The sequence below is a fragment of the Pseudophryne corroboree genome, chromosome 1 (assembly GCF_028390025.1).
Source record: "Pseudophryne corroboree isolate aPseCor3 chromosome 1, aPseCor3.hap2, whole genome shotgun sequence".
NCBI classification, from domain to species: Eukaryota; Metazoa; Chordata; class Amphibia; order Anura; family Myobatrachidae; genus Pseudophryne; species Pseudophryne corroboree.
In genome coordinates, this window is record NC_086444.1 from 1,069,941,484 (window position 1) to 1,069,963,473 (window position 21,990).

The 21,990-nt window shown below is 44.3% G+C and overlaps 1 protein-coding gene across 2 annotated transcripts in view; it reads left to right on the plus strand.

Moving 5' to 3' along the window:
- The window catches only part of CORIN (corin, serine peptidase), a 521,516-nt gene that overhangs the window by 401,714 nt on the left and 97,812 nt on the right, over positions 1-21,990 (plus strand). For both annotated transcript variants that reach the window (XM_063920973.1, XM_063920972.1), the window contains exons 16-17: positions 257-386; positions 4,125-4,247. In XM_063920973.1, coding sequence (XP_063777043.1) covers positions 257-386; positions 4,125-4,247 — 253 coding nt within the window. The remainder of the gene's footprint in view (positions 1-256; positions 387-4,124; positions 4,248-21,990) is intronic.

The following is a 21,990-nucleotide window of genomic DNA, read 5'->3' on the forward strand; positions in this document are numbered from 1 at the left end:
GTAAATATGGAATCCATCCACTTAGATCCTTACCTCATTAAAGGACATTATGTACATGAATACCACAATATCCTGCAATGTCACACTCTACACCCCAAACATACCGCATGCACCATTCCGAAAAGAAATCTACAATAGGCACACCTGCTCTGTTCATAGTCTGAAAGCCGCGACAGTGAAATTATATTATTACGGGAATTACTGGCTTTTTTTGGCTCGGTTAATAGAATGTGACATTTTAATTTGATCTCCCCAGTCTCTGCCTCTAACAATGCGAGCTCGGTGACATCCCTGATCATTCATAGATCAGCGTACGATCATCACGTTTGTGCTGATGAATGGGAGGAAGAGCTGTCTCAATGGGTCTGCAAGCAAATCGGTTTAGGGTAAGGTCAGTAGTTTGTAGTAATAATAAATACCATTTGCTGTTCTTGGTTTTAATGATGCTTCAGCATGTTCATAATTCATGTGAATGGAAACCACATGTTCAGTATGGATGGGGATGGTCTGTTTAAACATGAATTAGAAGGCTGCTGGATCCTCTCCACTCATCAAGACATTATTAATGCTATTATAGGTACTTTAAGCTTTGCTCTGCATTACATACACTGTAGGCTGTACTCTGTATTAAGAACAGGGCAATAACAAGAAAAGACTACAAGGTATTGGGCCTGACCCAGAGGTGCACGCGTTGCCGACATGGGTCATGATGATTACCATTGGCAGATGCAGAATGAATTTGGACGCAAGTGCTGTGGTTTGCAGTGGGTGTTCCTGGGTGGTAACAGGGGTGTCTAGCCAGATGCGACTCCAATATCTGCTGCAGTCCCTCCATTTCCTACAGAACCAATAGTTCCTATAGCTTTACTTATTACTAGTAAGATGGTACTGCGGAGGAGGAAGGACCCACTTGCCGACACAAGGTAAGTTGCGGGGCTGGGTTGGGACACGATGCACACGGGCCCCCTTAGGTGTCAATACGTCCCTGGATATTGGGTGTAGTTAAAATGTCAACAATATAGATGTTGACACCTGGAAAATGTTGACATGGGCAGAATGCCAACATATAAAATATCGACATATTGAAAATGTTGATAGGCCCATTAGGGTTAGGCTTAGGGGTTAAGGTTACACTTACCTTAAGCAGACATTGTCAACCTTATGACCATGCCAACATTACTTTAGATTTGACATTATGAACGTTGATATGGTCACTATTGACATAACACACTGAACCCAGTATAACTCTGTAGATGGTGGTGTTATATTATATGTGTAAATACTGCCCATTGTGCTGCCTCTTCATCAGACTTACCAGTCAAGTTAATAGAGCTCAGGAGGTAATGTAGCACTGTGCCATATATTCAGTAACCACAGGGTAGCCCAGGCTTGTGGCGAGTGAGTTGTTTCAGCATAGGACTTATTGCCCGGCAGACGATGGCAGGGGCCTGGAGTGCTTATCCTATAATAAGCCTGAGGGGAATTATATGGAATACAGCATGTAATTTGCAGAGTGAGATCTGGGCATTGGAGAATAGTCAGCTCTGGCAGCTCCACTAAAAGGCATTCTCATGTGGCATCCATCACTGAACTAGGTGCCAAGATTGTTTCTTTTTCCATTGAGACAGTGTCATCCACGTTGTAATATCCTTAGCTAACAAAGAATCATGTGTAAAGCTATACTACACTTGGGAACCTAGGCTCAATACACTTTGCAGATCCCAAGAATGCTCTAAACTCTTTACCTAAGTCCAGACATTGAATGGTTTTACTTCCAATTTAGAGACATTGAATTCTTCATACTCTGAAAATGCAATGCTGATGATGATGATGATAATAATTATAATAATAATGATGATAACAAGGTAGTAACCATCACAGTGAACCTGAATGTCTTATCTTTAAGTTAGTTAATGATACAGGTTAGATGTTTTGCACCATTCAGAGGTTTTATAACAGAGAATTTGGCATAGAGAGACTCCACCGTTGGGTTCATGCTTATATGCATGCACAGTGTGTACATATGTATGTCTTTATCCCTCATCCTGGGTTTAGTGTGTGCAAAATGTTTTGTTATATAATGCTGTTATACCTGTTCTGGAAATGTTATATAATCTGATTTGTAAAGTAGACCGTTAATATTGGGAATTAATGCTGTAGTGCATTATGTTTTTTTGTTAATATAATTAATTATTTTCAGAAAACATAGTTACTTATTTACTGTATATTTATTATCTAGTGTACTGAACCCATACTTGTGTTCGTTAACTCCTTATGCATGGAATAATAGCAAGACATGGTGTTCCCTGGCCTGACTGCTGGGTGCTCACGGAAGACATCTGTGTCATTCAGATCTTGCTGACTTATTAATCATATAGATCCTATGCTATTTAAGCTGGGGGCCACTGGAAAACATTACAGGGCCACACCTGACTCACACGCCACAGTTACCACAGCATATATATTTGTGCACAGTGTCATTCAGCCAACTAAGCCCAATACTGAGGATTCCAAATAGATTCTGTAGAGGGAAGAGAAATTTCACTGAGGTAACCGCAAGATTATAATGATTGTGAATGCTTTTAAACAAATGCAACTCCACATGTATATACATATACATGTAATATATATACACACACAAGCATAGTGTGTTAATTAGAGATGTGTGCTGACGCCATGTTTTGGTCTTGAGTCTGGATTCAGCTTTTGTTTTTGTTTTGGATATGTTTTTTTTTATTGATAAAAACAATTAAAATCATGTTTTATGGAGGCCTGTTTCTTTTCCTACAGTATTATCAACCTCAATAACATTCACTTCCAGTCAAATTGGTTGTGCGGTGACTGAGCACACAACACACTGCCTCTACTATACTGGAGGCACACTAATGACGTTATATTTTTTTTAACACACAAGGTTTTTTAAACGTTTTTCCATGGTTATTGAAAACACAACAAACTGCCTCACGGTGCCCCCAGTATAAGGGTGGCACAATAAAGAAGTTAATCTTTTTTTTTTTTTTTTTTGGGGGGTGGAAGGGGAAGGGGGGTTGTGTAAAAAAAAATGCCTAAGTAGTCTTAAGTAACAAAGTTCTGCAGTTCACTACTCTGGTGTTTTACTGTCTTTTTTTTATTTTTTTTTCAATTTTGCATGCCTCATCTTGCTGCAGCAGCACACAGTTTAACACAATGCTCATAAATAAAGCTTCTGGGGTTTTTTAAGTGTCCCTAATGAGTCCTGCAACACAGTCCTCCCCCCCTCCTCCCGCTACAGCCAATAAACAGCCCACAGTATACACTGGCTTGTGCCTCAGAGTGCTGCAGCTGTACACAGTGCCCCTTTAACACAGTGCTTCTAAAAAATATATATATATTTTTTGTTTTAAGTGCCCCTAATAAGTGCTGCACCCAGTTCCCTCTGGTCTCCAATGTGAAGTGGCGTCAAGGGAGGGATTTTATATGCAATCCAAAAAACCTGCGAGAACTGATGCCGGGAAGATGACATTTTGGCTCCTAGGAACTGAGCTTTGCAGAAGACCGGAATCAGTGCTCATTTTCAGCTAGTAAACCCTAAATTCAGATGTTTTCAGTCTCAAGGAGACCGCACCTGAACATCTCTAATATTAATAGAGATAAGCAAAGGTGTCAGTTTCTTACAAATGAAATTTAATTTTGGAAATAAGCACATGTGCAATCTCCATGTTCCACTTTTAGTTTGGCTTTCCGCTCTGTGTCTGGTTCTGAGTCAGACAGATCTCTTTAGTACCAACACAAATGGCAAGTCTTTGTATACATCACATACACATTCTGCTTTTCTTTGTTCTATTCTGCATCAGTTGGAAGTTGTTCGGTTCTATCTTTCCATAAAATAGGACGTTTTGGGGCGGGAAGTGGCTGGTGAGAGTGCAGTTGCACATAACCAACTTGATTTGTGGCACGGCGTGATTAGAAGGGCTGGTAACGCGCAGGGAGGCTAGATGTAAGTGGGCACATCTGTATATAAAGTGCTACCTTAGTATAGTCAACAACGTTTATGTTTCTTCTGAACACTCTGGACAAAAAGATGGAGTTTGGGCATCTGTAATTAAGTTAAATATGCCAGTGGTCACCATTTGTTTCTGTTTCAGAGGCCCATCTATGACGTTGGTCACAGCAGACTATCATTACTCACAACATGATGACTGGCTGCACCTGGAGCCTGAATGGAAGAAACAGAACGGATCTGTGTTCCACAAACTACTGATAAAGGGGTAAGGACTAAATACAGTTATTGTCTTTGTTCTGTCATTAGGAGCCCGTCAGTTACTAGTTATCACCTTGCCTACCTCTACCCTGCAGAGTACCAGCAATTTCCCACACATACACAGGTATTGGGCCTTCTGTATGATCTATACAGGGGTACCTAGTTGGTGCATCTGTTGCATTTCAAGGTGCATGCTGACCAGAACTGGATTAAGACTGCTTGGGGCCCTAGGCACTATAATGGTTTAGGGTCATCTCCTCCAGTCCATTGAGATATACACATCAGTATACACAGGCCACGTTGACATCACTGACATTACATGCCTCATACATATAGACCACACTAATATGACATACCTGATACACAATGATCACTCCTCTGAAGTCACACTGATATCATACACATGAAATAGATCACTATATTCTCAGTGACCTGACCACTGTCCATAGCTGATCAGTAATATGCTGTATGTATTTAGCTTCCCACTGTATAATGCACGTGGCAGGCTTCCTGCACAGCTCTGTCAGTATCTCTCAGCCTCAGTCCCATGTTGTTGAGCAGGTGGAGTCAGAGCAGATTGTGCTGAGCCCTGACTGGTGGCACTTAGCACATGCTTCTGTGACACCTGTGATTGGCTGAGAGCACAGCGAGTGCTGTGCAGAAAGCTCTGCCACTACTATTACGCTATCATTTTGAGCAGAACTGTCAGTCTTGCATCCTGCCGATGCCCCAGTACTGGCCCTGCAAAACTATCTAATCGAGGCTCTGTAGCCTACCACATCCCAGGAAAACAAGTCCTCAGGGCCTTTTATTTAATATGAATTTTTTAATTTGGGCACCTGGTGGGCCCCCTAATGGCCGCAGGGCCCTAGGAAACTGCCTATGTTACATTGTAGAAAATCCGTCCCTGGCGCCTCTATAATCTACAAGTGCACCATAATAACCAGCAGAAATATCCAATGCACACTGTGCAAGTGTATCTAACGTCACATTCATACCCAAATGTCACATTCATATCCAAACTTCTACCACTTTACAAACACCCCTTTCTTTGTTTTGCCAGTTGAAAGTTTTAGCCTCATAGTCATACTGTAGGTTTTAAATTAAACATATGTAACTAAGACATAGCAATAATAATCCAGTATGCCTAGAAATCTTTATCTAAAATGCACTTCTACAGTAAAAGTGTAGTACTACAGTGATAGAACTACTGTATAAGACATGACTTGGTCACTGGTAGTCCTGGTTTTCTGTTTTGGCACAAGTCATTAGGGCAAATGATGAGAGCTGTCCATTGCAGTGTGGGGACTTCTGGGTTTGGCCTTGGGTGTCTGTCTATGCACGCGCAGAGTGCCTTACGTGTTACAGGGGGTGCTGGGAGGGATCCGAATCCGATTGTATCCCTCCCAGGGGGAAAGTCGAAAAGAAGCAAACAAGCTTCTGTAGGGTAACGTTTAAGGTTTTAGAAGTGGACATGTTGCCCATAGCAACCAATCAGATTCTACTTATCATTTATCTATCACCTTCTAGAATATAATAGCTAAAATCTGATTTGCTACTATGAGCAACATCTCCACTTCTGAAAACCTGCACTTTAGTAAATATACCCCGAGGGGTAAATTTATTTACTAAAGCTTCTAAAACAAATAATTGGTGATGTTGTCCATAGCAATCAATAAGATGTTGTCTATCATTTCTCTATTGCCTTTTAGAAAACGCTAGACAGCATCTGGTTGCTATGGGCAACATCACCAATTCTCTGTTTTAGAAGCTGCAGTCAGAGCACTATGATGCCCTAGGCAAGATTTTGGCTGGTGCCCCCTAGCACCGCTGCTAGTTCTGCCTCTGACCCTGCACCCCTTTCCCAGCACCATCACCCCTAACCCATAGCAGTCCTCATTTTGGTGCTCCTACCCCTTATATTTTAAATAGAATAAGTGCGCACATTCGTTGCACAGCCCAAAAAGTGGCGTGTTCTTGCTGGGAAGGGGCATGGCCACACATTAGTGACCCCAATTCAAATTAGGCCACACAGTAGTGCAACTTTATTCACATTATATCATGCGATAGTGTCCCTTATTCATGTTACATCACACAGTACTACCACTTTACCTTACATACGTTACTCTTCACATTAGTGCCCCTTATTCACATTACATCATGCTGCATTGCCCCTTATTCACATTACACCACGCCATTTTGCTCTTTATTCACATAAAGCCACACATTAGTAATGCCTTTATACACATAATTCCCCTTACACATATGACACACGTTATTAATATCCTTATAAACATAATGCGCCTTACACATTATACCAACCTTTATTAATGCCCTTATAAACATAATGTCCCTTACACATACGCCGCACATTATTAATACCCTTATACCCATAATGACACACATCATGCCCCTTACACATATGCCGAACACTATTGCACAATCAGCCCACCCGCACACAGCACTCACACGGCCGCTAACACTGTGACCTCTGCTTGGATACAGATGTGCCCTCATACATCTTGCCTCAATACGCCATGCAGCAGGAGATGCCTGGCGTGAGTCAGCTGGCAGCTCTGCTAACTTCAGGCGCCTTTTTATTTTGCTAAGAATGCATCTTATTTGCGACTAGGATGCACAAGCAGCCTCTGCTGATTAAAATGGTATGCAGCATGCCCATATTCTGTGTGCGACTGTGGCTATATCTGCATATGAAGTGCTTTTCCAGGAATACACTGATTTCCAGGAATACACTGTAACGTAGCATTTCGGCTGCAGATACAGTCACACACAGAATATAGGCATGCTGCATATCATTTTAATCAGCAGAAGCTGCTTGTGCCCCTAGGCATTCCAAATGCCCTAGGCATTTGCCTAGTTTGCTATGCGTAGGGCCGGCTCTGGCTGCAGTAAATGTACTCACTAGAGTAATGGGCTGTGGGAATTAAAGATTCTTATGAGAAATGAATGTGAATAATAACTCACTGAAAAGTTATTTTAAATGTTGGTATGGGGAAAGTCCAGTGTGCTGCCAGGCTGCCATCTCGCCCTACAGGCAGTATTGGACCTTTAGTGAATAACACTGAAGTCGTTTTACCATGTGCATATAAATTTTGGAGCTATTAACACCTTGCATATTAACATAATTATCACCCATCTTGCGCTTATCCTTACCCTGCAAACTTGATGCTCCAGGGTTTTCGGGTTTTTCTTTTATAACATTTCTTAGCATCTTTTGGACAATTTTGCCTTTAGATGTCTATAATGTTCTGTAAACACACTATTGTTTGGCTTTTATCTGGAACCACAAATGCATAATTTGTATTACACAGGAAGCCAAAAGCAATAAACACTCTTTATGGGATGTGGGAAAAACCACACAACCACGGGGAGAACATACCCCAATAATATGTGGCAATAATAATCCAGTATGCCTAGGAATCTTTATGCAGACTTAATTCCATGCTTTATGGGACATTATTAAGTCAGTGTGAAGTCACACAAAGCAGGAATAACTGTCAATGCCCCCTGTACACCCCTTTATTTCAATAATCCCATCCCATGAATATAACCTCGTTTCTGCATGTTAGTGTAATAAAAAAATCCCCTCATGCCCATAACATTTATTCAAGAGGTCTTTATTAAAACTGATATTAAAAAACTATAAAAACACTTTGTAATTTTCAATAAAAGTAACAAAGCATTTTTAAATAAATAAATATTCGTATACATTGGTAAAGATCTTAAACATTTGTATCCATTCAGGGGATTAAAGAAAAACATTGCTTTTATTGCAAATTGTCCAGTTTAAAAAGAAAATTGGATCTTCTGAGAAGAATAAACCTTACCAAATGAAAACAGCTGAGATTAACTGTATTAGTATGGGGCCATTCTGATGGTTCTGTTTTACATTATCATCCGGTATAGGCACAACATATTTCTTGGGGAGCAATATACAAGAGTGCTTTCTGGTTTTCTTTAATATCATGCTTGCAGCCCCCCTACAGTTTTAATGATCTAGCAATAACAGCCCCAAACTGTAAATTGAGGCATATTTAAATATCGGATTTTGCCAGAAAGTTTAATTTTAATATGGCATTGAAACAAATAAAGCAAAATTAAATTCACTTGTCTTCAAATAAAAATATAAAAGATCCAAAGGTATAGAGCATAGTCCTTAAGTCATAAGGGTATTACTAATATCTATTATATATAGGTTATTTGAAATAAAATATACTTTCTTTTAATTACAATTATAAATATTAATGTAATGGATGATTTCATCCCTGTGTTCCAAGAACCATAGGGGCTGTTTATAAATTGCCATAAAAATGTATAATGATGTCTTTATACAGACTGCTAAAAAAAGGAATGTGCTACTACAGACTCCAGACTTCCAGTTCTTTAGGGAAGCTTCATCCTCTATACCAAGATGGCCACTGAGATCTCTAATGAGCATGTGCAGGGGCCGTCTTGTCTTTACTATGCGCATGTCAGAGACCAGCTTGTTACTTGCTGTAAGCCCCAGTGTACACAAGCTCTGCTCTATCACCAGTGTACATATAACAGTGAGTATTGCTGTACCTGCTATCTATCAATAAACCAACACCACTGGTTAAGTAACTAGGCTGTTCATAGCTTGAGACATCCACTGGTGTGTGCCTATATAACTCTGCAATATCAATACCAGCACGCACATAATTTCCAACACAGACTAGTGAAGTACCTTAGGCCCAGGAAGGCCTTTCCTGGTTGAGGTATAGACAAAGCCGGCCATATACATAGGCAAACTAGGCAATTGCCTAGGGCATTTGATATGCCTAGGGGTATCAGCAGCTTCTGCTGATTAAAATGATATGCAGCATGCCTATATTCTGTGTGTAGCATTTCACATGCAGATACAACCACAGTCTCACACAGTATATAAGCATGCTGCATATCATTTTAATCAGCAGAAGCTGCTTGTGCATCCTAGCCACATAGCAATGCAAATAAGATGCATTTTCATTAAAAAAAGGTGTGCCCGACGTTAGCATTGAGGCAATATTTATGAGGACACATCTGTATCCAAGCAGAGGCAGAGGTCACAGTGTTAGTGGCAGTGTGAGTGCTGTGTGCATGTGAGTGGGTTGGTTGTGCAGTAGTGTTCGGAATATGTTAAAAGTGGAACAATCCTACACCCCCGCCGGTATAAATATTACCTCATGTTTTCTGAGGGGAAACGCGCCATTGCAGGGGGTGGGGCCGGTATAAATATTACCTCATGTTTTCTGAGGGGAAACGCGCCATTGCAGGGGGTGGGGCTTCCTCCTCAGTCAGCCAGCGCTGCTCAGCGTAATTTTCTCCAGGCAAGCTGCAGGGGAAGACACGCTGGCCCTCCTCCACGTCTGAATCAAGTATCAGGGTGTATATTAAGGGGGGCAGAGTGAAAAGTGGTGCTTAAATTGGCATATAAAAGCGCTAAAGGTCTCTGTAGATAGTGATACACAGTGATTTTTTACATTGGCGCTGAGTTGTGAACTGGCAAGTCCCTTCTGTGTCCTTCTGACAGATTTACTGTGGGTCTGTCCCCTATAAACCCCGGATTGTCTGTGGTGTGATTGTACACGTGTGTGACATGTCTGAGGCAGGGAGCTCTTCCCCTGAGGGAACCATTTTAGGGACACAGAGTTGTAATGTGGTGGACTCTGATTCCTGTGTCGCATACGCGCACGCAGGGGGGGTTTCCGAGTACCTAGAAACCCCCCCTGACCGACGATGTATCGCGCAACTGACCTTTTTTTTTGTTTATACAAAAAAAGACTACCGGCGCCCGCCCAGCGACCCTCAGCACTTGTGAAACAGACCTTGCTGCTGCCGAGTTTAGTGTGTGGGAAGACAGTCCGACGAGTCCGTCCATCACCGCTGTCTACCCTGCTCCTCACCGCTCTCTCAAGCAGCACGCAAGAACAGCCCGGGAGGAGCTGCTTCCCCTACATGCAGCCAGGGGTTAGCTCCCAGTTCTAACATCTCAGTGTGTAGTATGCGTAACGGAGGCGGCTGCTTATGCTGCGGGAGCTCCGGAGAGAGCGGTGAGGAGCAGGGTAGGAAGCGCCGATGGACGGACTCATCGGACTGTCTTCCCACACACACAAACTCGGCAGCAGCAAGGTCTGTTTCACAAGTGCTGAGGGTCGCTGGGCGGGCGCCGGTAGTCTTTAATTATGCTGGCCGAGTCATTGATGCTGTCTGTGTTTCTGTCTATGGAGGAGGGAGGGGGGATTGTGCTGCCTGTGTTTTTGACTATGGAGGGGGGGAGAATTATGCTGCCTGTGCTTTCTGACTATGGAGGAGGGAGGGGGGATTGTGCTGCCTGTGACTTCTGAGTGGGGAGTACTGGGGGGAGGGGGTGTCTGTGCTCAGATAAAATCAAAATATAAATAATACACAAGACATTAATAAAATGAAAAATCAAATCCAGCAGTCACATGACCTAATTTGCTATTGCCTATATATATATATATATATATATATATATATACATACATATACACGTCGTTGTTTGCAGTTTATATATACATGGAAACCCCCCCTAGAAATCCTGCGTTTGCCCCTGTGTCGACACTAGTGATTCCAGGGGATTAAATCCAAAGTTAGCGAAAAACATTCAGTACATGATTGTTGCTATAAAGAGGTGTTAGAAGTTACGGAGGCGCCTCCTTTACCACAGGAGAAGGCTTACTTTTGTAAAGAAAAGAAAATTAATGTAACTTTTCCTCCATCTCATGAGCTGAACAGTCTCTTTGAGGGAGTCTGGACAAATCCTGAAAACAAATTTCAGGTTCCCAAAACAATTCAGGTAGCTTACCCTTTCCCTGCAGAGGACAGGAAAAGGTGGGAGTCACCCCCCGTTTTAGACAGTGCCCTGTTGCGGTTAACAAAAAAGGTGATTCTCCCTGCGCCTGGGACGGCTTCACTAAAGGAGCAGACCGCAAGTTAGAGACTACGTTGAAATCTATTTATGTGGCCAATGGAACACTACTCAGGCCTACCATTGCCTGTGCATGGGTGAGTAGTGCTATTGAAAAGTGGTCAGAAAACTTGTCATCAGACATAGACACAATAGATAGAGACGAGATACTCCTAACGTTAGGTCATATCAAAGATGCTGCTGCGTACATGCTAGAAGCCATGAAAGATATTGGTCTCTTGGGATCAAGAGCCGCTACCATGGCAATCTCAGCACGGAGGGCATTGTGGATTCGCCAATGGAATGCTGACGCAGATTCCAAATGGAATATGGAGGCTCTCCCGTACAAAGGTGAGGCCTTGTTTGGAGATGGGCTGGATGCTTTAGTTACTGCGGCTACCGCAGGTAAGTCAACATTCTTGCCTTATGCTCCTGCACCGGCGAAAAAGACACATCACTCTCAGATGCAGTCCTTTCGGCCCAATAAATACAAAAATGGTAAAGGTTCCCCTTTCTTTGCAGGGTAGAGGAAGGGGAAAAGGAAAAAAGTCCACAGTGTCTCCAGGATCACAGGAGCAGAAATCAACCTCTGTTCCTGCAAAATCTTCAGCATGACGCTGGGGCTCCCTTGCAGGAGTCCGCCCAGGTGGGGGCACGTCTGAAACTCTTCAGTCACTTCTGGGTTCAATCGGGCCTGGACCCGTGGGTCGTACAAATAGTGTCCCAAGGGTACAAACTGGAGTTTCAAGACATTCCCCCATGCCGATTTTTCAAATCGGCCTTACCAGCTTCTATCCCGGACAGGGAACTGGTAGCAGCAGCAATACAAAAATTGTGTCAGGATCAAGTCATTGTCCTGGTTCCCTTGTTACAACAAGGAGAAGGGTTTTATTCAAGCCTATTTGTAGTTCCGAAGCCGGACGGCTCGGTCAGACCGATTCTAAACCTGAAAAATCTGAATCTCTCCCTGCAAAGGTTCAAGTTCAAGATGGAATCTCTGAGGGCAGTGATTTCCAGTCTGGAGGAGGGGGAAGTCATGGTGTCGGTGGACATAAAAGATGCCTACTTACATGTTCCCATTTATCCTCCGCATCAAGCTTATCTGAGATTCGCAGTACAGGATTGTCATTACCAATTTCAGACGTTGCCGTTCAGACTCTCCATGGCACCGAGGGTGTTCACCAAGGTGATGGCGGAGATGATGGTCCTCCGACAGCAAGGAGTCAATATAATTCCTTATCTGGACGATCTCCTAATAAAGGCAAGTTCCAGGGAAAGGTTGGTGCAGAACATTGCACTCTCCCTGACAGTACTTCAACATCACGGTTGGATCATAAATTTTCCAAAATCACAGTTGGAACCAGCGACAAGATTGTCTTTTCTGGGGATGATACTGGACACAGAAGTACAGAGGGTATTTCTTCCAGTAGAAAAGGCTCTGGAAATCCAGAGAATGGTCAAACAAATTCTGAAACCAACAAGAGTGTCGATTCATCAATGCATTCGGTTGTTGGGAAAGATGGTAGCGGCCTACGAGGCCATACAGTTCGGCCGATTCCATGCCAGAGTATTCCAGTGGGACCTGTTGGACAAGTGGTCCGGATCCCATCTACACATGCATCAGAGGATAATCCTGTCATCCAAAGCCAGAATTTCGCTCCTGTGGTGGCTACACAGTTCTCACCTCCCAGAGGGACGCAGGTTCGGGATTCAGGACTGGGTCCTAGTAACCACGGATGCAAGTCTCCGAGGCTGGGGAGCAGTCACACAGGGAGAAAGCTTCCAAGGAAGATGGTCAAGTCAAGAAACTTGTCTTCACATAAACATTCTGGAGTTGAGAGCCATTTAAAACGGCCTTCTACAAGCGGTGCATCTTCTTCTAGATCAACTAGTACAGATCTAGTCGGACAATGTAACAGCAGTCGCATACATAAACCGCCAGGACAGAACGAAAAGCAGAGCGGCGATGGCAGAGGTGACAAAGATCCTCCTCTGGGCAGAAAGACATGCAAGAGCTCTGTCTGCAATTTTCATTCCGGGAGTGGACAACTGGGAAGCAGACTTCCTCAGCTGACACGATCTCCATCCAGGAGAATAGGGCCTAAACCAAGAAGTCTTCGCAGAGGTGACAGGTCTTTGGGGAGTTCCTCAAGTAGACATGATGGCATCTTGTCTCAACAAGAAGCTTCAGAGATATTGTTCCAGGTCGAGAGACCCTCAAGCAATAGTAGTGGATGCACTAGTGACCCAGTGGGTGTTTCGGTCAGTGCATGTCTTCCCTCCACTTTCACTCATACCGAAAGTTCTCAAGATCATAAGAAGAACTGGGGTTCGAGCGATCCTCATTGTCCCAGACTGGCCAAGGAGATCTTGGTACCCAGATCTTCAGAAGTTGCTCATAGAAGATCCTTGGCCTCTTCCTCTTCGCGAGGACCTGCTGTAGCAGGGGCCGTGCATGTATCAGGACTTACTGCGGCTACGTTTGACGGCATGGCTGTTGAGCGCCGGATCCTAACCCGAAAGGGTATTCCCAAAGAAGTCATTCCCACTCTTATTCAGGCCAGGAAAGGAGTAACGTCTAAACATTACCACCGTATTTGGAGAAAATATGTGTCTTGGTGTGAAACCAAGAAAGCTCCAATGGAAGAGTTTCAGTTAGGACGTTTTCTCCATTTTCTTCAGGCGGGTGTGGATGCGGGCCTACAATTGGGTTCAATCAAGGTCCAGATTTCGGCCTTGTTGGTTTTATTTCAGAAACAATTGGCCTCCCTTCCAGAAGTTCAGACGTTCGTGAAAGGGGTTCTGCACATCCAACCTCCTTTTGTGCCTTCTGTGGCACCATGGGATCTTAACGTGGTGTTGCAGTTCCTTCAATCGGATTGGTGTGAACCTCTCCAGGAGATAGAGTTAAAGTTTCTCACTTGGAAAGTGGTCATGCTGTTGGCCTTGGCATCCGCAAGGTGGGTGTCTGAGTTAGGGGCCTTGTCTCACAAGAGCCCTTACTTGATCTTTCATGAAGATAGGGCTGAGTTAAGAACTCGTCAGCAATTTCTTCCAAAGGTGGTTTCTTCTTTTCATATAAACCAAACTATTGTGGTGCCAGTGGCCACTGACACCTTCGCTACTTCAAAGTCTCTGGATGTGGTCAGAGCTTTGAGAATTTACGTCGCAAGAACAGCTTGGATACGGAAAACAGAGGCTCTGTTTGTCCTGTATGCTCCCAACAAGATTGAGTGTCCTGCTTCTAAGCAGACCATTGTGCGCTGGATCAGAGGTACGATTCAGCACGCTCATTCCACGGCAGAATTGCCGATACCGAATTCGGTGCATGCCCATTCTACCGGGGGTCTCGGCACTACAACTTTGCTACTTGGTCAGGGACTAACACATTTGCTAAGTTTTACAAGTTTGACACCTTGGCCGATGAGGACCTAAAGTTTGGTCAATCGGTGCTGCAGGGTCATCCGCACTCTCCCACCCGTACTGGAGCTATGGACCCCACTCTCCCGCCCATGGTACTGAAGTGGACTCCAGCATCCTCTAGGACGTATGAGAAAACAAGATTTTAATACCTACCGGTAAATCCTTTTCTCCTAGTCCGTAGAGGATGCTGGGCACCCAACCCAGTGCGTAAATTTGCCTGCAGTTGTTATTTTGTTATAGTACACAAGTGTTGTGTTCAAATTATTTTCAGCATGTTGCTGCAATAGTTCATGCCCGTTGGCATGTGTTCTGTTGAATGCCATGTTGTGTGGCATGGTTGAAGTGTGAGCTGGTATGAATCTCACCGTTAACTTAAAAGTAAATCCTTTTCTCGAAATGTCCGTCTCCCTGGGCACAGTTCCTATGCTGAGGTCTGGAGGAGGGGCATAGAGGGAGGAGCCAGTTCACACTCTGGAAAAGTCTTAAAGTGCCCATGGCTCCTGCGGAACCGTCTATACCCCATGGTACTGAAGTGGACCCCAGCATCCTCTACGGACTAGGAGAAAAGGATTTACTGGTAGGTATTAAAATCCTGTTTTTTTCCCTCTTTTTCTTTAGTTTTTTTGCTGTCCCTGCTGTTTTTCCTAATGATCTCTGCCCCATCTCCCTGGGATATTAATTTATTCGCTATCCGCTGTTTGATGTACGATGGTCAGACTTTTTTCCCTAAATGCTAAGGTCTTAAATTCTCCTAATAAGTGTAGGCTAGCATTGTTCTCTTTTTATAAACAAAAGGCGGACATTGTAGCTCTCCAGGAAACTCATTTCTCTCGATTGGGCCCCCCACTATTGAAAGATCACAGATTCCCAACAGGTTACTTTTCCAATGGCCCTAAAAGAAATGGGGTAGCCATTTTATTCTGGAATACTGTTTCGTTTTAAGTTCACAAATTGCTGATAAGTCAGGCCAGTATATTATTCTTACGGGGTTATTAGAGGATAAACTTGTTACTAATGTATCCCTTTATGCTCCCAACTCAAACCAAGTTGCTTTTCTGAGAAAGCTCTGTTTATTATTTCAGAAGGTCCGAGTTGGTTTGCTAATTCTCTTAGGAGATTTTAATTTAGTAGTTGATCCAAATTTCGATAAGGCACCTCCTCCTGCTTCAGCCTCCTCCAAATCGCGCACAGGTCCCTCCTTAGCATATCGCAATATCCTCATGGAATTTGATTTGTATGATGTGTGGAGAATCCAGAACCCAACAGGTAGAGACTATACGTTTTTCTCTCCGGTCCACAACTTCTGTTCCCGTATTGACCTCATTCTCTGTGATAAGTGGACCCTACAACACTCTGGATATTTAGATATCTTACCTAAATCTTGGTTGGATCACGCCCCCCTGCTTTGGAGATGGAATATCTCCGATAATCGCATCCCCCCTAGTCCATGGTGCCTCTCCCCACATTTGTTAACTGACCCTTTAGCAAAGAAAATTATATCTGACTCCATCTCTTTATATTTTTAAATTAACTCCCCTTCTGATGCATCAATTTTAAACTTCTGGTGCGCTCTTAAAGCAGTGACTAGAGGAGTGGCTATTAAAGTTGGAGCCACTCTTAAAAAACGAAATATACAACTACTGGCCGATTTAAAAACTAAACTTAAGGATCTTGAAGATCGGAATAAATCCCACACTACCAGAGCCCTACGTAAGGAATTATCCGAGGTTCGTAGCCAACTACAAAAATTTCTCATGGTTAAAAAAAACACAAGCTGCCCTTTAAAGACTGCACCAGATGTTTTATTTGATGGGTAACAGAATTAGGAAGATGTTAGCTCGCAAACTACGCACCCAACAAGCTCGGAATAGAATTAAGTATATTGTTTCCCAGTCGGGTTCGAAATTAGCGAATCCTCTTGATATAGCTAATCAATTCGCAAGTTACTATGCCCAATTGTACAATTTACGATCTGATTTGTCTACTCCGCAACCCACTTCTGCAACTGTTCAATCTTTTCTTTCCTCTATTAGCCTCCCTATGCTGAATACTTCTCAGCTGGATACTTTGAACGCTCCCTGGTCTGCACAGGAAATAGAAATAGGGATTTTTGTTTACTTACCGTAAAATCTCTTTCTCTGATTCCATCTGGGGGACGCTGCGCCATTACTTGTGGGTTAGAGGTGTGTGGTTGTGGAGTTTGGCACAGAACTATTAAAACCTGACTCCTCCCCCCTCTAACCCCTCCCATCTCCTTCCTGCCTAGCCAGCACCTCAGTTAACGTTTAGCCAAGCCAAAGGAGATAGACCGAAAACAATTAACTGGTTAAACCAGACAACATATGGGAGGGATCGCAGCGTCCCCCAGATGGAATCAGAGAAAGAGATTTTACGGTAAGTAAACAAAAATCCCTATTTCTCTTTCATCCATCTGGGGGACGCTGCGCCATTACTTGTGGGATTTCCCAAAGCAAGCAAATGAGAGGAGGGAGACATAGACGGCATAGCCGTCCGCCAAATTTGACGCCCAACAGGGGCAGTCTCCAAACCGAAAGTGTGAGAACGGTAAAACCTTTTTAAAACGTATGCACAGACGACCAGGTCGCCGCCCTACACGACTGCTCAATAGACGCAGCCCCGCGAACATCTCAAGAAGCTCCAATAGCTGGAGTCGAAGGAGCTTGAATCGAGTCAGGAACTGAAACATTAGAAGACTCTGTGATGGTCGTAGTTACCCAACGAGTCACTGTGTACTTGGAATCCGGCCAATCTCATTTGGACGCAGCCATTAAAAACCAACAATGCATTCGTACGACGGATAGAATTCGTACGAGATAAATAAATCCGTAAGGCCCTAAGCACATCTAAGAGAGCCAATGGGAATCCTCCCCGGAAGGAGGAGGAGTAAACGCTGGAAGGACAATGTCCTAATTTAGATGAAACGCTGACACAACCTTCGGAGGAAGGAAGGTTTTGTTCGCAGAACCACCCGATCATCATGAAAATCCAACAAGGGTGGTCTGCAAGAAAGAGCTGCCAATTTAGATGCTCATCTTTTGGAGGAAATTGTCAATCGGAAGACATTGAACGTTATATACCGCAATTGTACAGATTCCAAAGGTTGAAATGGAGGTTTCTAAAAAAAAAAAAAACCGTAAGGACTAAGTTAAAGTCCCAGGGAGGAACAAAAAAAGGTGACTGAATCCGAAGAACTCCCTGAAGGAACGTCTGAACTTCTGGAGTGGTAGCCAGTCTCCTATGAAGAAGAGTCGACCAAGTAGAAACTTGACCCCATTAGTGAAGAAGTCTGAGATCCTCATTGAGATCCTCCTGAATGCAGGATAACAGACGAGGAAACTCTAAACACATCCGGTGTTAAACCACGCTTTTCACACCAAGCAATGTAAATTCCAGAAGCCACCGGTTATCTTTACTCAACAGGACGAGAAAAACCTTTTTCCCCTTAAAATATTGGATTCAAGAACCAAGCCGTCAAAGTCAGCCGACCAAACCTGTGTGGTGACATGGTCCTTGAATCATAAGATCTAGAGCAGAGGGGGTCGGGATGGTTCCTCGACGACCCTATTGTGCAGAAGAGTGTACCACTGTCATCGTGGCCAATCTGGGTCCACCAGAATGATTGGAAGACCTTCTCTCTGAACGCGTTGAAGCCGACGTGGAATCAGTGGAAATGGTGGAAACACATATCCCAGTTGAAAGTGCCACAGCGCCGTCAGTGCATTGATTAGAATTGCTTAAGGGTCCTGAGTACGCGACCCTTAGAGAGGAGGGAGGTTTATAGACGCCGTCAGATCTACATCGGGCATCCCCCACCGGGCTACTAGAGTCAGAAACACCTCCTGGTGAAGCCCCCTCTCTCCCTTATGCACCGTGTGACGGCTTAAGAAAACCGCTTTGGAATGTGAATCACGGGTATAATCTGAACCCAATGTTTTGCCTAAGTGAGAATCTGAGCGACTGCCTTCCTGGCGGTCCAGTTTCGAGTTCCTTTATTTAAGTAACTGCCGTGGCGTTGTCGGGCTGAACCCGTACTGGATTACCCTTTACCATGGTTTGAATCCGAAGGAGTGCCTACCGGACTGCCCTCAACTCCAAGATGTTGATCTGTAACTTAGACTCGACTGTTTCAGAACGTCTGAAAGTAAGGAGTCTGAAACACCGCCCCTCAACCTCCGAGGCTTGCGTCTGTGGTGACCATCCCTCAAGAGCAAATCGTGAACGGTACCCTTTTTGGTCAAATTGGGCTGTGAAGCCACCAGCGAAGCGACCGACGAGTCTTTACAGACAAGCGGATTAGCTGTAATTCGAGATGAGGTCCTGTCCGTGAGGAAGAAACGCTTTCTGGTTGGTAGCGTTGAATAAGAATCCCAGAAATATCATTTTCTGGGAAGGAAGTAAAGATGACTGTGGAAAAGTTATTATCCATCTGAATGACTATAGAGTCTCTATCGTGAGACGCAAGTTCTGGTGAAGGATTCACTCTGACAGTCCTGATGAAAAGATCATCTAAATACGGAGTAATGCTGACACCCTGGCTACGCAGAATTGTCACCACACGGCCCATGACCTTTGTGAATACCTGAGGAGCCGTGGATAGACCAAAGGGAAGAGAAACTGAAAATGGCAAGGACCGACTGCGTATCTCAGACAAGATTGACGACCTGTCCAAATAGGAACATGCAGGTAGACGTCCTCTACGTCCACTGAAGCCAAATATTCCCCTGGTTTTATGTAGCGATAATCGAATGGATGGATTCCATTCTGAACTTTTGGGTTGAGAGATATGGATTCAAACCCTTTTGGCCGAAACGGTTTGTCCACAAGAAAAAGACCTGAGTAAAATCCCGACCTCTCTGCTGAGAGGGAACTAGAAGAATCACTCCATTTAGTAAGAGAGTGGCTGTTGCATAAAGAAGAGCTCAACGTCTGGAGGGAGCGTTTTTGGAGAGGAGTGACGAACACACGATATGGGATTGGTTCCTCGAGATGTAACATATAATCTCTGGATATGACCTCCGTCACCCACAGATCTGGTTTTGACAGGAGCCACACTTCCTTGAACTGCCGTAACCGAGCCCGAATCGTCATTGATCCCTCCAGAGATCGTTAACCGTCATGCAGTAGGTATGTCGGCAGGTTTACTGGCTGGTCTAAGAGCCGCCTGTGTTCCTCTACCTCTGAATGCCTCTCTTCGTGGGAACCTGGAGAAAGAACGAAAGGGATGGAAACTACCTCTGTCCTGTGTACGAAAGGACCGAAACCTCGTGGTCTTCGGTCTCTGAGGAGCAAATGGAAGAAAAGGGCTCTTGCCCCCTGTAGTCTCTTCTGTAATTCCGACCCAAAAAGAACTCACCTTCAAAGGGTATCGCCGTCAAGCTCTGTTCCGAGTCAGAAACGGCATTCCCAAACCCGAAATCAAAGAGACCGTCTTGCTGTCACGGTCAAGGCAGAAATACAGGATTGTAGCGCAGTAGACTCTAACAAGGTCTCATTTTTCTAATTGAATGACTTCCGATGGATCGTGGGACTGCATTCAAGATACAACCTGTGCCAGCCAGTCATCCGCGGCCATGAAGACCCAAGTGCTAGCTAGAATTGGGAGTAGAAAATTCCTGATAAAGATAACATAGATTTAATCATTGTTTCAATCTTCCTATCTGTAGGATCTTTCAACTAAAACGTACAAACCTCACAGTTTGGGCCATGGTGGGAATTGAACCCACGACCTCAGCGCCCTAAGGCAGCAATGCCAAGCATCACACCAGCAGCACTGCCCATGTACAAAAAGAATAACCGTAGCTTTTGTTAAATGTGAATAGGAGCGTCTACCTTTTGGGTCTGTTTCTCAACATCTTGTATCCCCCTTATATAAATTAAAATTTATTTTGGGGCTGGGACAGGAGAATCCGACTTAAGTCAGGGCTCTTTCAAATATCCGCAAAGTGTGAATAAGGGGGAAAGACAGTAACTTGTCTTTTTTTTTTTTTTTTGAAAAAGGCAGAGGAAGAACCCGCCACCTCCGAACTCTGAATATTAAGAGTTTGACGGATGGCTTATATCAGAATCTAACACCTGAGCTAGTAGAAAAACTCCTCATCCTATTATCCCACTCTGGGTCTACTTCCCCATCCTCCAGTGGGAATGTTTCCAACTACTCCTCCGGAAAAGTTATAGCGGGCAACGGCTGCGGCCGTTTTGTAGCAGAAGAACTGCCGGCAGAGTTAACAAATTTGTTTAGAGACTGAGCCCATATTTCGAGCCCATAGAGCTTCCACTGTAGCCATAGAGGCATAGACTGATCCGCGGAACTTTCCTGCTGGTCCGCCACAGATGCCCCAGAGCATGAAACACAGAGTACCTGCGTCCGGGCTTCCCTTTGCTAGCTATGATCCCCATAGTGAGCAGGAAAAAATAAACCACCGAGGCGGTCTTACCCTTTGTAGATTTCATAAGTAATTAATTCATTTATTCTCTTTTCCAATACTTTGACATATTGTTGTATATTGTAATATACTATGAATCATACTGTGTTCAATGCATATTATATATTGCAAAAATTACCTCCCCTAAAAGTATAGCATGACACAATGTAAATCTACAGTGAATTTATACTGTGTCCCAAAATATACTTGCTGTTAGGTGATCAGCCTTTGTTGTGAGCGCTGCACAGTGTCCCCCGTACTGCCTCTGGAGAAGATGGCGGCCGGAGCCCTGCATACCTGGACGAGAGTGCGCGCGTGGTAGTGGAGGGCGGGAGTCCGTCCCTTCTTGAACAATGAAGCGCCTGTCAGCTTCAGTAGGCGCGCTGCAGCCGAAAGTCTGCGGCTCTCGCGTGCCGCCACCCCAAGTTGTTCTGTTCAGGTAGCGAGCACAGCGTCCCCCTGTCACTGTAGATGGCATCATGACGCGTGCACGGGCAGAACAGAGCGGGAAGCCGTCCCTGCTCTCCTCTCGCGACCAACCGGAAGTTCGGGCCGCCGCGCGTTGCTAAGTATAGCGACTGTTGCGGCGGCTTCTCCGGGATCCCCGTCCCGTCCCCACAGCCCTTCAGACAGTACTGCGGCTGTATGGGTACAGGTCTCCGGCACAGCTCCCGCTGGCGGGCTTGCGCCGGGGGGGGGGGGGGGGGGGGGAGGGAGATAAAGTAAAAATAATACTAAAATTAGTAAAATAAATAAATATTAATAAATAATAAATAATAAAAACCGTTAGGGACAGCCCAATACTGCCAGTGACAGATTGTGGCTGTCCAGTACCTGGTTTGGGAATTATTTGCAACTATTTGTGGAAGCACAAATAGTTGCATATAATTCCCAAACCAGGGAAGGACCCAACTTCCTGTTCCAATTATCGTCCA